This window comes from Mercenaria mercenaria, chromosome 4, assembly GCF_021730395.1.
Source record: "Mercenaria mercenaria strain notata chromosome 4, MADL_Memer_1, whole genome shotgun sequence".
Lineage (NCBI taxonomy): Eukaryota > Metazoa > Mollusca > Bivalvia > Venerida > Veneridae > Mercenaria > Mercenaria mercenaria.
In genome coordinates this window covers 44,055,425-44,071,903 of record NC_069364.1, presented here as the reverse complement: position 1 = coordinate 44,071,903, position 16,479 = coordinate 44,055,425, and the positions used below count along the sequence as shown (strand labels likewise).

The 16,479-nt window shown below is 35.2% G+C and overlaps 2 protein-coding genes across 2 annotated transcripts; one reads left to right on the top strand and one right to left on the bottom strand.

The window, feature by feature from the left end:
- The first annotated feature begins 114 nt into the window (after positions 1 to 114).
- On the top strand, positions 115 to 6,247 carry LOC128556330 (PLAC8-like protein 1). Its single transcript, XM_053541057.1, has 4 exons — positions 115 to 322; positions 2,469 to 2,604; positions 4,548 to 4,687; positions 5,465 to 6,247. Exons 2-4 carry the CDS (start codon positions 2,514 to 2,516, stop codon positions 5,546 to 5,548), a joined length of 315 nt encoding a protein of 104 aa, XP_053397032.1. The 5' UTR covers positions 115 to 322; positions 2,469 to 2,513; the 3' UTR covers positions 5,549 to 6,247.
- A 3,289-nt stretch (positions 6,248 to 9,536) lies between these two features.
- On the bottom strand, positions 9,537 to 11,687 carry LOC123549852 (THAP domain-containing protein 2-like). The gene is made up of 2 exons (XM_045338292.2): positions 10,512 to 11,687; positions 9,537 to 10,135 (listed from the first exon to the last, which is right to left on the bottom strand). Exons 1-2 carry the CDS (start codon positions 10,702 to 10,704, stop codon positions 9,813 to 9,815), a joined length of 516 nt encoding a protein of 171 aa, XP_045194227.2. The 5' UTR covers positions 10,705 to 11,687; the 3' UTR covers positions 9,537 to 9,812.
- Between the last annotated feature and the right edge of the window lie 4,792 nt (positions 11,688 to 16,479).

The window sequence follows — 16,479 nt, the reverse complement described above, 5'->3', positions numbered from 1 at the left end:
TTCATTCATGCCTCGTATATGATACGTGTTAAGCAGTTATATGATCCTTTGAGAGAACAAATTTTTACAAAAATGTACCCATAAAAATCGAAGACCGCTAACGTAAAGTTCAAAACATTTCAACATGTTCCAGCAGTCTACAGTCAAGATAAAACAAAGCCGCACTAGCCCCTGTGAAATACGGATATTTTTCGTTTATCAGTTCAACTTAAATATTTACACTTTATCAGGACAAGATTTGCGCAATATTACAAAGTCATTCTGTGTCTCCACCCAGAGTAAGAAATTCAGACAGGGGATTTTGTGCTGAAACGAATAACACGTAAGTATTGCTTTTTTTCTTTTGTATAAATACTTGTGTATGCCGAGCGCCTTTTTTTACAGCGAGAGCGGAATTTCAAAGGGTAAAGAACGAATAGTGGCATGTCCACCCGATAAAATGGTTTATATTATTATATGAAAAATTGGCGATTCTTGTACAGCTGTCAGGGTTCCAGCAAGTCGTATAATTTTTGGTAGATTAAAAAGTTTTTCAAAAAACAATTTACTCAAAGTATGACAATCCTGTTAAACAAAAGTATTGGATTAGCGAAGCACGCTGTGTTAAAAGACTTTCAAAGGGACCTGCGCCGTGTCCATCCCGCCTTGTAACTATGCATGTAGACTGACTGGAGACTCACAACGAAACTATATGAAAAGTAACAGGCTCTTGTCGACAAGTAGGACTACTATGTTTATTTTGAACCCTGAAGAAGGCTAATGTAGCCGAAACGTTGGTTAAAAATGAAGTGACTTGTTTTAAAAAGTTTTTGTAGTTTTGACTACTTTTAATACTTATGTTTTTAATATGTAAAATTGTTCAGATTTACAATTTTACATAGTATGGATTTTAGTCATAATCGAAATAAAATCGTTGAAATTGCATACCATCCTTTTAAATTTAGCCTAAATATGCAGGTCTAAAAAGTTATTATTTTCTATCTTTACACTGTTTCTTTTGTGTGCTTACTGCTATTCATCCTTATAATTGCTATGCACTGAAAAGCCTTGCACATTTTTGCGTAATATTCGTTATTTAATTTATTCATAAATTTAACAAAACAAAGAAGGAAGGAGTTGTATTATAAAATATTTTCCGCGTACGAATTGTGAAACACCACGACGATCAGACAGATAGACTGGAATTTGAGCTTGAGACATAAACCACAGGGCGTTGTACCGCGGTGTACAATTCATAAATACAAGTAGTTTTAAGGACCATGTTTTCCTTTTCCACGGTAAAAATAAACATTTTTGTCATGCTCGCATATTTCATTGAGATCAGTTTGATTTACCTGGTGGTAAAATACTTATCAGTTATACATAATATAAAATAGGGTTTTTATACAAACAGCTTGATCTGGAATGTTGTATTGGGCTCGAGTGGATTTTGCCAGACCTTGATGACCTGACGCACGCAAGCGCCGTGTTTGACCCTGTCTGTTTACAGTCAGGATAGCTGAATAAAACATCCCAATTCAAGCTACTGTTGTAATGACCCTTTTAGTATTATATACCTCCATATTCTAAAACATATTTTACAAAAAAAAAGAATTTTTTTTTTTTAAAAATACAAAAGCAAAAACACCATAACGCTACTCTGAACAAGCTCTTCCATCTTGTACGCTTTTTAAACTTCATGTTATTACCCCACCCTTTTAGCTACTTTTTAACCCATCCCTTTTTGTGTTTTGCATATAATTAAAATGTACTTGTTGGATTTTTGAAGCAACCCGTCTACAATACTTTTCCGTTACAGCTTCTGTATGGGCCTACTTTGCGATGCATGGCTCTATGGCTGTTTGGTGTGCTCTGTGCTTCTTGGAAATCTACCCTTACCTTTTTTTGTCAACGAACATTGGATTCTCGTTTACGTTAAGAGATTTGATCAAAAAGCGTTATAAAATGTTCAATACAAAAGAAGTTGAATGTCGTTATAGCTTGTCTTGTAATTTTAGGTTAGAAGGATCGTGATGGTTAAACTGAAAGATTTAAGTTATTTTTTAGCACTTTTAATAAAACTAGGTCTTGAATATAAATAAAAAGAAATCTGGACCAATGGCTACATGGTTTTCGCACGTTCTGAAAAGCAGTTTGTATTTTCCATATCTATTGGTATATCAGTATTCGGATGTGTTTATCAAAAAATACATGAGAAATATGATAAGAAAAGTGCAGACATATCTGTAAAGGCATATCCATACGCTTTATCTTCACTGACCGTTCTAAAATTTTCAATTTTTAACAAAATCCGCTTGCTTTAAGTCTAAGAAATTTTGTTCAACTGACTGGACGTATTTGTGGAAAATGTCCGAATAAAGATTAAAGCGATATTAGATCTGTAGTCTTTGATGAACTTCCGGCTATTCTGCTGAATTTACCACCAAACGTTACACATTTTGTTTACATTATTTTATTTAATCTTGCAGAGTATCACCATGGCAATGTCAAACATTGTGATATCTAACTAGCCGATGGGCGGGAGGCAGATGTTAATAGGCTCAGTGGAAGGGCACAGAGACTGGGACTCTGGTCTTTTTTCCTGCTGTACCGACTGCAAGTCATGTAAGTATTGTCTCAGTGTACTTATCCAAACTGCTTAGTGATAACTGGTAAACCGATTGACAGGAGGAAGATGTTGACACATGAAGTGGGATATTGTTCACTTTTCCAACTGTATCAACTGTCAAACAAACTCTGTTTAAGTAACTGCGGATAAAATTTCCCGAATACGAAATTATTTTACAGTATTTTTTTTTCGGTGTAACGACATCTTAAAATGTTTAAGAAGTCAGAGTGGGCTACTTATACATGTGTAATGTCGTTAAAGCAAATCGACTTCTCCACAAAGAATGTACAATGTAAAAATAAATATTTTACGCAGAGAAATTACAATAGGACGCATTTATTCATAATTAACCTTTACACTGCTAAATTTCTCAAATGGATTGGTCCATCATTCCATTTGGGCAGCACCACTTACTCTTCAAAGGGGTGTTCACTGAAAATATGCTGACTGAGTAGCGAACAGTGCAGACCATGATCATACTGCATGAATGTGCAGACTGATTTTGATCTGCACTGGTCTCAAAGGCAGAATCACTTGCCGCCAGCAGGCTACATGTTAAAACAGTTTTAATATGCTTTTTGAGTCTATAACGTCTAATAAAACAAATTAAGTTATATTATTATTGCTAAAAGTTTGTGTACGAGTCAGTTTTATCTTGTGTTTGACCTAAAACGACTTGCGAGAGTGCTGACCTATGGCATTTATAAATTGATTATAAACGTTGTGAAGATTATCTGGAGATAAAATATTATCAATTTTGTTTAAATAAGGTCACCGGATTATTATTCAGGGTCAAATACCTATATAGCAAGCCTATGTGATGTGATCAATCTCCAAAATTAAATTCGTTCATACTTCTAGATCTAAACTGCGGGTTATAAAAATGATATTTTACCCTAATCTGATGTACTGAACCTAGGATCGAGGACTGAGCCCGATCTAGACCTGTATAAATGTCGGGTTATAAAATGATATTATATCCTTAAACAATGTAATGTTCTGAGGTACCGACCTTAGGATCGAGGACCGAGCTCGATATAAACTTGTATAAACGGCGGGTTATAAAAATGATATTATTTTCTTATACCATGTAATGATCTGAGTTACCGATCTTAGGATCGAGAACCGGGGTCGATCTAGTCCTGTATAAACGACGGGTTATAAAACTGATATTTTTATCCTTTAACAATGTAATGATCCGAGGTTCCGAGTCTAGGATCGAGGACCGAGCTCGATCCTACGCTCCTCCAAATGAAATTACTATGAGTCTCGGATAAAGCTTTCAATCAATGATCCGCGTGAATGTTATACGATTAGCAGTTTGTGATTCGGAACGCCTCCGCTTTATCGTATACAATACCCTTAAATGACTAACATTTTTGGAGTGTCGCGCATTAGGAGGACATGGTAGTGACATCTCAGAGAGTGCACCCACATATAATAGCCAAACATGTAAATCGATAAAACGCAGAGTGACTATTGACCAGGATAATTAGTAATACGACATATTTGTATTTGACAATTTATCAAAATCAAACATTGTTTTGTTTTGATTTTTGTCATTTTTGTGCTTTTTGTTGTTTTTGTTTTTAATTTGTCCGAGCTTTCTATTATTGCGGACTTGATTGTCTAAAAAGAATATGACCCAAATTTTCTATTTTTCCTTCAAATTTGAATGTTTTATGAAAGAAATAATTTCAATTTTTTTACGTTCCGTAGACGGGGAACATTAAAATGTGTTCACAGAAAGAAGAAATATCCGGGGGGGAAAATCGTCACTTTACATAGACATGTACAGCTCAAGTAAAATAGAAATTATTAAAACTTTTGCATATATTTGTATATATTCCCCAACATCTATCCGATACTAAAGTTCGTGTCATGTCCTCTTTTGCGGCAAATTGAGCAAAATGCATTCTTGTTATTCTTCTAATTTCAGTAATTTTGACATACTGTTGTCTACCATGCGCCCTGTGTAATATATCATCTCGTGTTGGTGAATGTAGCTGTATGCCATGGTTCGTCCCGGGTGCTCTGGTTGCCCTGAGGACCCGAATCCGAACCTTAGGTGGAATACAGGTAATGTCTTTCATTAGCATTCTTTAAGGATAACTTAATTCATTTTAGTGTGATAATGAAGAGAGATTGCTGTCGATCTGAATCCCGAGTTTGATAAAATAAAACATATGAAGTGAAATCATGAATACGACCAGGATTCAAAATCACGATCTATAGGTGGAATTATTGAAGCCTTGTTAACAAAAATTTCTACTAACACAACGCTTGTACAGTATTTTTCATGTTTTAAAATGTCGAAAAAAAAATGATATTAACGATATGAACCGCATCATGAAAAAACCAACATAGTACATTTGCGACCAGCATGGATCCAGACCAGTCTGCGCATCCGCGCAGTCTGGTCAGGATCCATGCTAATTGCAATAGGCTTTGAAAGCGAACAGTATGGATCCTGACCAGACTGCGCAGATGTGCAGACTGGTCTGGATCCATGCTGGTCGCAAATGCACTATGTTGGTTTTCTCATGATGCGGCTCAATTATGTTGTTAATGACATGTCAACATTTTTACGAAGTCGAATAGTTTTTTGTTTGTTTTAACTTTAAACCGACACCGACACAGGTCATATGGTGACATCCAAGATTCTGACGGTGGAGGAAGACCTCTGGTATTATTTCAGGCATGGCCGGTCTCTAGGTAGAGCCACTGACCTTCCGTAAGTCAGCTGGATTGTACAATGCTTTTATTAGTTCATTTTGTGGCGTCCACCAAAGTTTAAAAAGACACAAAAATAAATAAAATGTGAATGTTTATAATAAATTATTTTCTTTTTTAAAGGAGTTGAATTGGATGATTCTCTGTATAAGTCGTGGAAGATGTACAAAAGTCCTCAGAAGGTCCAGGAAAATTCTAGTCAACTGAAAATACCTCTCCAAAAGAAGTCCGTTAATCTGAAAAAGAGAAAACAGGAGCAATACTTCGTTATTTCTTGTAATGAAGCATTTAACGCAAAGCAGAAAGCCTACGAAGAAAAGGAACTTAAGAAAAGACAGTTAGAAGAGCGTAAAAGAACAAGGGTTCAACAGAAGGAGGAAAGAGAAAAAATGAAACTTGAAAAAGCTCTTAAGAAAATGAAAAGGGAATGAACTGTAACCCAATCAATAAGTGTCATTATGTTCGAGTACTTTGGCTATAACGTCGAAGTTACACAATAGCAGTAGATTTAACTCGATGTTGATTTACTCGTTTATAGATCTATGTCAAAACATAAAACAACTTAAACAAATTAAAATAAGCTAGACGTAAATAGCACAAGTTAAATGTTTAGAAGAACTGATACTGAAATTGAAAAAATATCTAGTTCAGTTGTACATACCGGTATGTCACATTTGTTAAAGGAATAATTACAGTACAAAATTAGTTGTGTAGAATTATGTACGCATTTGATATATGTGTAAACCGACAACGAATCGTATTCCAGTGCGTGTTCTTCGGACAATTAACCTTGATATTTATACTTACCACTCGGACATCTGATTTGAATTACGTCTATAGTTTATTAAGATTTTGATTGACAGAAATGTTATGTCATGAATGAAATAGTAAACATATATTGAATGATTTAATTCTTCATTTGACATGATTTTTATCTTTGCACTGCTGATTTGGTGTAACTTTAGCACGCTGATCAGATACGTTTTTTTACGTTGACGCTTGCTTTAAACATTATTTTAGTTATATCAGGAAGTTCAATTAAGCATCGTTCCTGGTAAAGACCAGTTCTTACCCCTAAGTCCATAAGTAACTGCTTACTTTCTCAAATAATGAATCCTAAACGGTAACAGGGGTCGAACATACGAACCTCCATCAATGAGAGGTTTCAGAGATTACAAGCACAATTGTATCCCCTACACAACAGATCCGGGCTGACCCTAGATTTGTACAATCATTCAGTCTTACATCTAGTGATACACTGAGCATGTTCAGAAAACTTATACCCATGCATTCAAAGTTCCCCTCCTTAGATTTACTAGTCGTTAGATGATCCTCGCATGTATCGGTTCTCTACACAAGGAAAACATTAAAATCAATTGGTTACTTCGCACAAAGCTGTCCACTGATCTGCGTTTGTCAGACGGTAGCTCGTATAGAAATCACTTATCTCAAAATAAGAAGTATCTCAACTATACGGTGAGTTCATCCATACTAGAAGCGGAACTTACCTGTATTTACTTACATGTCTTAAACAGTCGCCTTCCTATTCAAGGATTTCGCATGTCCGATTCCAGGGCGAAAGTGGTCGAGTCAAGGGCGAAAATAGGCAAGGTAAGATTTTTAGTACTTGCATGCCTATGTCCGAGATATTGTCGTAAAATGTACCGGATATAGGCATTCATGGTAGTAAGTGACATATTCCGAATGAAAAAAAGCTTAATACCGGTGATACATCTACACAATATGCTTGCAAATATCCAACCTGTCCGACTTGCGGGCGAATTACCGTACACTGATTTAGTCTATAGGGGATAGCTTCATTTTACATTTGATGACATATGAAAAATAACACAACAAGCAAATATTTAAAATGTATGTCAGAATGTTTGTTTGCATGCCAGTAAAAGAATGATATGAAAATACAATAATTCAAGTCTAAATATAAAATTTATCAAGCTATCCGCTATTCTCGGTTTCGGCATGACGTCATAAAAAAAATGGCTGCCTAGCTACGGGTAATACAACCGCTTAGTTACGTATTACATATAATGAAATGAACTGCCGATCGCCAGCATTTCTGGTGATTTTTACCGTTCTGATAAGTGTAAAAGTTGTTTTTCACAAATTAATCATGTCTTTTAAGTATTTTGATGACCTTGATTCAGTGTCAAAAGCTAGATATAATGAAAAATTGAATTTAATTGGCTTAGCAGAATGCCCTTACAAACTACCAGCCGGTACTTGGGAAAACAATCCGTCAAAGTGGCCTTCGGTGGAATATGGAGATATTCACAATTATTTGATCGAAACACCTGGTAAGAGTTTGTTTTTAAAACAAATTATAAATCTTAAATGAGCAAAAAAAATCATAAATCAGTAAACTTTTAGATATCTGTTAGATTTTAGTAGATCTACAGGCCGCTATGATAATTTTTTTCTGAGCATTACACACGTCGCACCAGCGCTATAAAAAGTATTTTTTTAATACTGTTAAGTTTTACATGTCATCAAAATCATTATGTGTAAGTAATTTTTTTTTTTTAATCTTTAATTATCACTTGATATAGCGCAGAAAGCGGCAAACATAATATTGTTTGATCGGTGATAGATTAACAACTTCATTAACTGTTGTATTAGAGTGTAATGGTATAAATCTTTTTAGCAAGTTATTTTTTTCTACTTAAAACATACCAATACAATCAACTTGATCTTTATCGTTTTCATTTGCATAAATTGCAATTCAACAGCTGTTGTTAATTGTTGTGTTGTTTTTAACACATGTCATACAGCCCGTGGAGTAGCTCTAATTAACAATGGAAATGACAAACAGGAACACCCCATTGTGCTGCCTGATTAACGAGCAATCAAAACATATCTTATGAAAGATTAAATCAATAATTGGTGAGATTTCACTTTGAAGAAAAGATAAGGTTGACTTTTATGACATTCATTTTAAAATGTTTGTAAACTGGTGAACTTTGAGATTTAACAGGCTAAAATTTTACAGGTGTCTACACAAGAGACAGCATGAAAACTGCACGAGTCTGGAAGCCCATAATTACTTCATGTCCGGTTGGGTTGAGACAGTACTATCATACAAGCCAACTAATAGTCAACATATATTACTGAAGGCCTTTGTCAAACCATCACAAAAGCTAAATGATGAACACTATAACCCTTCAATGGGTAGCTGTCAGCAGTAATGGGCAAATTTCTGCTGCTCATAGTAACTGTATGGCTGGGTATGAAATCAAATGATTTATTATATTATACTTGATGGAACATGTAAAGCACAACTTCAAATACAAGTATAAGTCTAAAATAGGTTTTATAACATTTTATTCCTGTTTTTAAAAATGATAAATAATAAATAAATAATGTAAATAATAAAAACAGATCAAATACTGGCACATGAATACAGTTCTTAAGCTAGTGCTTTGCTGCAAATTTACTTTTCTCTTAAAGAGAATTCATTGTAACATTGATAAGTAAGATGTGTTACAGAGTTAAATGATTATAATTTTTTTCTGCTTTATACTGATAGAATGAACTGAATACTGGAAAATGAGCCACATCATGAAGAAAGGTACAGAGTGTTAAGCATGACATGAACATGAGTGTGTAATTTCTGTAAATTTAATACAATAGAATAATCACTGTAACCCATGAAAATGCATTTGCTGTGAAAATGTTCACTTTTACACCACAATGAATTATAAAAATTTGACATGATTCAGATGTGTTCTTTATTCCTTTTAATTGTAAACAATCCCATCACCTATATTTACCAGGATAGCACAAGAACGCAACAGTTTATCAATTCTAGCTAATTCCTCACCATCAGCCTCATCATTTGGAGATTTTATCAAAGTAATTGGAAGTGTCCCTTGTAACATTTTAAACCTGTGCTTCATCAAACCTATAACCCTCTCAATATGTATTCTTACACTGCTGATTTTCCGTGATGTCTCAACTTCTTGGGCTGACAATTGTTTCTTTCCCTTCGTAAATGATGGTATAATAAGTTCTGCGCAGCAAGCTGCGGCAAAATCATCTTGAAGCGTAAATCCTCTGTCTGCTAAAATCTGATCATTCGGCAAGTGGTACTTTGTGTCAATGAAACCGGAACTTCTGACAGTTTCAACATCAGAGACCCTACCCCCCCCCCCCCCCCCCCCCCCCATGCACATGACAGGAAAGAAATTACACCGTTTGGAGTACATGAAATAAACACTTTCACTGTGCTGTGTTTCTTGTAATTCGAATAACATTTTGCACGTGCCTTCTAAAATCCTCTAAAACCACCTTTCTGTTAATTGGTGCTGGCTTCACAAAATTGACCAAAAACTGAAATAGTACTAAAAATGTTTCCCACGACAATCCAGTGTAAAATTTACACTTGTCATCGTCATTGACTACAATTTTATAACTTAAGTTAGCACTTTTAACTTGCTCTTTCAGATGATCATTTTCAGATTTTATATTGTTTTTTTTCTGTTCTAATACTGTTGATTTCAGAATCATACTGGTAGCGTTCGGTATTATTCATGTCTCTATTGTAGCCAGTCTTTTGATTCAGAGGTGTTGCAATGTATACTTTCTCTACATTCTCAACCAAAGGGGATAATACTTTCCGCTGACGTATTGCAGGAATGGGAGTGCTGAAAGCTATTTTACGTTTTACTGCACTAGCAAATCTTTTCAATTTCGACTTGGTCTCTTTCGGTGTCGTCTTTACATACTCGAACAATGAAGGGACAAAATCCGGATGTGCAGGGTCTCTGTTGGGTTTTCCTAGACAAAAATGGGAAAAAAAAACACTGTAACAGCATCTACAATAACTAGCATGTAGAGAGATTGTCTTTGGTAATTTATTTATTTGCCATGAAACAGTGATGGAAATGTTGGAAATAGTTTTTCAACTTCATTATAAAGCAATGTTCAAAAAGACTGCATTGTTAAATACTTTTTTTTATTTGAAATAACATTTCTTTAACAAAAGAAGGTCAAACTTTATAACCAGGTGAAATTATTACACAGTTTCTGCTTCATACAACAGGCCTACAGACGGCAATGATTCTAATAATTAATTACTACACATGAAAATTCTAACTTCAACAATGTATTCATATATATTCACCTTAAACTGAAAAAAATAAAATATATATACCTTGAATGAAATGGTCGCTGCATAATACTGTGTATTTGTTAGGTTGCCATTTTGTACCATCTGGATTTACTCTTTTCACAGCACTGATCCATTTTTCTCTCCGTTCATCGTCTTTTGGAAAAGTGAAAAATGATAATTTCTTCAGCATTCTCCCATGGTTACTACAACCAACGGCGCAACAATGATTTGGCATCTTAATTACCTCAAAACAGTCCAATAATAATTATATACTGAAAAAAACTTCCGATATCTTTCGATCTTAACTGTAACTTATACAGAAAATGGCGTTTGTTTAACCCAGTCGTCAAGGGGCGCGTAACTCTTAGCGACCGAAGTACCCGGATGTGCGAAGCCGAGAATACCCTAAAATCTGCTATATACCACTTGCTGCTATTTTCGCGTTACATCTGGTCTCGCGGTATTTGGTTTTTGTGAGAAGAACAATGTGCAGCGCTCTCTACAGTAAACAAATTTGACCTACTTTGAAAGCTGATTATGTTGCACACCCTATTTTTGTAAACGTAGATCAATTATTTTTAAATGCCCTCGTCGATCATTTGACTAAGTAAAATCGGTAATGAATCGTGTGTTGTCCGTATATTTGACGGAATTATCCTTCCATTGTGTTAATTTTACATTGCAATAATTTTAATGTCTTACTCACGGAATCTATTTTGAAAATTTAGGGGTCCTCCTATACATTTTACACTTTCACAGGAAGCGCTTTATCAAGTCGGATGTCGTACCGCGAAATTAGAATTAACTCCCTTGGCGAAAGTGAAAGTCACATGCACCGGAAACATGATCGGTTTAAAAGTAAACAAGGACTAGAAAAATGATTTTCTGCTTGAAATAATAGTGGAAAAGAAAAGGTTTACGAAGTTAATAGGAAATAATAGCAACATAATATTGTTTTTCTTTCCTTTATTCATTTATTTCCTTAGTACCGCGAAAATAGGTGCAAACAGGCTACCCTAAAGCACTGTACAGTAACTCTTCATTAATATCATGTTTAAATTTTTGTTTTCAGTTTCTTTTCACCACAATTATAACTGAATTTCACTTCAGAGATCCGGTATAGTATATAAACATCTCTGAAGCTGAAAGTTTTAGCTAGGTTCCAAAAATACTATTTAACTGAAATAAATAGACGAAATTATGGCTGTCCGAATACGATAAACTTCAAGGACAATCACGCGATTTCTTCGGAACACAATCGTGTAAGACAAACTTTTCAAAGATGTGCTACTTGTTTAGCATTTCTCATGTATTTTCTGGGATCTGTCATTGCTGTAAAAGCTTACATTCTTGCTAAACCTGAAGGAACCCTGGATGCCATTTCAAAGCGCAAGAAGAGCCGGGTACAAATCGAGGACCAGAAAGATTTAGTACCTCAAAGAGTTAATATAAACTCAATGTCTTAAAATACCCAAACAACAAATGTTCAGCAAAGTTTAAAAGTTTCACACTGGCTATACACACAGATAAATATGCGTCCAGTTTTGCATTTAAAGCTACTCACCCATGGCTGGGGTGATATTTTCAACGTATTCATTAACACCAACTGAAAAATTTGAGTGAACATTTTGGTAAACGAGCAAGAGGAATATTAATTTTCAAAAGTATTGCAATGGTTTAGTGGATATTTCCTCTGTTATTTACGACACTTCGTAAATGTCCTCGTAAGTTAAGGCTTAAAAATCCACCCATATAGCGCTTAATAACTTGTGTATTTCTACCTATCTGAAAGTGAATCTTTGTTTCTTATTCAAGTTATTGTACGTACCACGCTGAAAAATGACGTGAATGTATTTACTGAAGTTGTTCCTGGAATGAAGGAATATACAAACTGATTAGTGACACTTATGTCATTATACTTTCTAACTCAAAATGCAATTCTGACTGGACCAAACTGTCCCTCAAAGGTATTAAATATATATACATCTCTTCCTATTACAAACCTTTGAAGGAAGATGATGAAACATCCTTAAGTGAACTTTTGTCAACAATCCAGAATATCCCCAAAAACAGTTCATCTGGGTCCTTGGTGATTTTAACATGCCTGGTGTTGACTGGACATCAGAATCCATCTCTGAAAACTGTAGGTACCGTAACTTGTATACCTCCTTTCTTGAAAATATAGTTAATTTCAATTTCCAGCAAATGGCCCTCTCAAGTCCATAACACCACTACTTTACCCCCCCCCCCCCCCCCCCCCCAATTGTCTTTCACGGGATAAAGGTTAATAGAGGCCGCCCTATACAACAGGTCAGAAAAATGAAATGTTACAAGAAAGCAAACTGGAATAGCCTCAAAAAAGATTTTGAAATGTTTTCAAAGCAGTTTCTTTTTCTTGCAGCAAATCACACTGATCCAAATACCGCTTGGTCATTATTTAAGGATGAGCTAAACCGTCTTAGCTCTATCCACATCCCAACTAGATGTACTAAAGTCCGTCGTTATCTCCCATGGGTTACTCCTGCCATCATTAGGCAAATAAGAAAACGGGACCGTCTGTTTTCCAAAATACAAAGGTCAAATTCCCACTCCCACTCTGAAAAACTGGTCAAAGAATATAAATGCTTAAAAGGAAAAATGCAAAAAGATATTAGGAATAGATACTGGCAGTATTTAGACACCATAATCTTCACTGCCGACACCAAACTAGGTCAAAACAAAAAGTTTTACTCATTTCTCAAATCGAATAGGACAGAAAATAGTGGTGTTGCTCCTCTTAAAAGTGAAGGTCAAACATTGTCGATCCGACAGTAAAAGCAAACATACTCAATCGGCAATTTGAGTCAGTTTTCTCACGGCCTCAGCCCCTAAACCCTCGCCCAGTCATGCAAACAACTGCTAACCCCTGTAAATAAACCAATCATGCCCAAGGTCAACATATCCCAGGAAGGTGTAGAAAAGCTCCTTAAAAACCTGGATCCAAGTAAACCCTCTGGCCCAGATGAACTGCCACCTAGGTTATTGAAGGACCTGTACTTAGAAATAGCCCCTGTCCTTACCTACATACATGTATTCCAAAGCTCCCTCAGGTCACTTCTTGGGTCAAGTCCTTCCTTCAGGATCGCACTCAGCAGGTTGTCGTCGAAGGTCACAATTCAGACAATCTCCCCATCCTCTCTGGTGATCCTCGGATCTTGCCTCTTCCTCTCGTACATAAATGATCTGCCTGAAAGTGTTAAAGGCAAGGTGAGGCTGTTCGGAGATGATACAATAGTCTATGTTACGGTCAAATCAAACAGTGATGCCCAAGCTCTACAGCAAGACCTTTTCAGTCTCGAAACATGGGAGTCTGATTGTTCCATGGAATTCAATCCAGATAAGTGCGAAGTTCTAAGAATCCGTCGCAGAAGAAACCCTGTAATATTCCCTTATAAGCTGCATGACATCGAGTTAAAATCGGCTGATTCTGCCAAATATTTAGGCGTAACCATTAGTAAAGACCTATCATGGACCAATCATATCAATAGTGTAACATCCAAAGCAAAAAATTCCCTAAGATTCCTCAAACGTAATGTCAAAACCCCAAATAAAAGAGTCAAAGAGGTTGCATATAAAACCTATGTTAGACCCCAGTTAGAGTACTGTTCCACCATATGGCATCCATGGCAAAAATACCTAACCCATAGAATTGAGCAAGTTCAAAGATCTGCAGCAAGATATGTCTATAATGACTACAATCACACCAGTAGTGTCTCCAAAATGATAAATGAACTAAACTGGCAAACCCTAGAACAACGCCGTAAGATCAGCTCAGTTACTATGTTATACAAGATCCAACAACACCTTGTTTTTGTTGACCACAGTCACCTTAGACCTACTAGAAACTTGAACTACTTAATACCGTATTCAAAGACACATTATCATGCAAACACCTTTTTTCCCAGAAGCATACGTCTGTGGAACAGTCTCCCTGTGTCTTTGCAAGCTAGTCCCAGCTTATAAGTATTTGCTGGGCGGCTACCACCCTTCTATCAGTTCTAATTCAACTTCCTGCTTTTACTTTTTAACCTGACCTGTAAAATAGTTCTTTTACTTTATCTTTGAGATGCACATAATCTCTGTATTCTTATTATTTTTAACAGCTATCCCTGACAAAGCGCCTGCTAGTTATAATCGATAACGATTGTTAAGCAGTATAACATAGACATAGAACTCTTTAACAGTGACACAATTAAAACAATTACAAAAGAACTAAAATCTATTGGAAAAATGTCAATGACTGTACGTGTTGTTGGATTTCATGTTAAAGTTCTTCTAAAGCCTTTTGAAACCTTCCCTCGGGTGAATTTTTGTTAAAGATTTTTACGCCTCATATGCATTGGTTTATCATAAAGAATATACCTAATGTCGAATCTAAATCCTTCAATAATGTCAAATCTACATTTCTCAATAATGTCAAATCTACATCTTTCAATAAAAACGAAAAAGATTTTCTTGAGGAACATCATTGATCAAGTGAAAATACTTTTTGAGAACGCTGAACTTGCTGATGTTTTATTGAAAGATGTAGATTCGACATACTGTCAAATACATACTTTCAAAATAAGTAGAAGAAACTTTCAAGGCAGGTTATTCTCTATTTAACAACACATTTTGTTTTATATCACATATGTTCTTCGACTGTTCACGTTCTATTTTGTAGGATATATTAAGCTTCTTTTTCAAAAGTATTTTGTCTATTGTATTTTATGACTACTGTGTATCTAACATATTTCTTCAGGTACTCTGGGAGTTGAACGTGCGACAACCCATGTACATTTAAAAAAAGGGCACACTTTGGAAAATGAAAGTGAAAGTGAGCTGTAAAAAGGATACAAATCTGTAATGTTTTGAAAAATACAAAAGTTGATTATTTTTCATTTCCCGTAGTACCCAGATAAGTATGTTAGACAAACAACTAAAACAAATTTAAGGAAAAAATATGTTTGAAAAAGAAGTTTGATATTTCCTATAAAATAGAACGTGGACAGTCGAAGTACATGTGTTTTAAGACAAAATACATATAACTGAACAAGGTGACCTTTATAAAAAGTATTTGCTACATCTTCTGAACAATTCAGATAAATATATTATGAATATTAGGCCTACGGGTCTGTCAGGTAGAAATTCCAAAATGAAAATTTACCCGAGGGTGGTCTCAAAAGCTTTACATGATTCTTAACTACAAAAAAAATCAATCCATCTACACAACTTTTAATTATTTCTGTAATAGTATTTCAATGTATTCAATTCACCATTAACAGCAGACCAAGTTTGGACATAAGCAATGAGTTACAGTGTGGTGATGCTCTGCTAACCTCGTGTTAATTATCAAATTATTGTGGAGTTTAATCAAATGAATTTAAATTGAATAATCCATAAATATAATGGCCAACACAATACATTTTCTATGGTATATAAATAAGAGAGGAGTAAAGACCCAGGGTATAAAGACCTGGATGAATAAAGACCCAGGGTGTAAAGACCCGTATGTGTAAAGTCCCAGGGTGTATCGTCCCGTTAGTGTAATGTCTTGATAATTAGTTGCTTTTTTTAAAACAAAAATGTGTGAGCGAGTCATTTTAACAGCTACAGTAGAATTAGAAAATTCCTACAATAGTAATTCAGGAAAATAAGTCTCCTTTACCCGTTCTGTAAAAGTATATTATTGAAGTGGCCCAGTGCTATATGTATGCCTCTGACTGCGTATGTGTACACATCATTTTGAGTCTGGAATAAACATTAAAAGTATTTAAAAGAAATTTGTAACAAAATCAACGGATATAAGAGAATGCAACAAAAATATAAATTTACGTTTTTTTATCATCTGGTGTTAGCACCATGTCAGCATTAGCTATGAACTGCTATTGACTGACTTGTACGCCGGGTAGCATGCATTTCCACTATCGTCCATGAACAGATCACTTATTCTTCACTGTCTTACTTTGAAGTGCTCTTTTTGCCGATAATT

Coding starts and splice junctions, on each gene's coding strand:
- LOC128556330 (XM_053541057.1), top strand. CDS start 2,514: ATGGGCGGGAGGCAGATGTTAATAGGCTCAGTGGAAGGGCACAGAGAC. Junction 2,605..4,547: donor CTGTACCGACTGCAAGTCAT/GTAAGTATTGTC, acceptor TTCTAATTTCAG/TAATTTTGACATACTGTTGT. Junction 4,688..5,464: donor GAACCTTAGGTGGAATACAG/GTAATGTCTTTC, acceptor TCTTTTTTAAAG/GAGTTGAATTGGATGATTCT.
- LOC123549852 (XM_045338292.2), bottom strand. CDS start 10,704: ATGCCAAATCATTGTTGCGCCGTTGGTTGTAGTAACCATGGGAGAATG. Junction 10,136..10,511: donor CAGCGACCATTTCATTCAAG/GTATATATATTT, acceptor ATTTTTGTCTAG/GAAAACCCAACAGAGACCCT.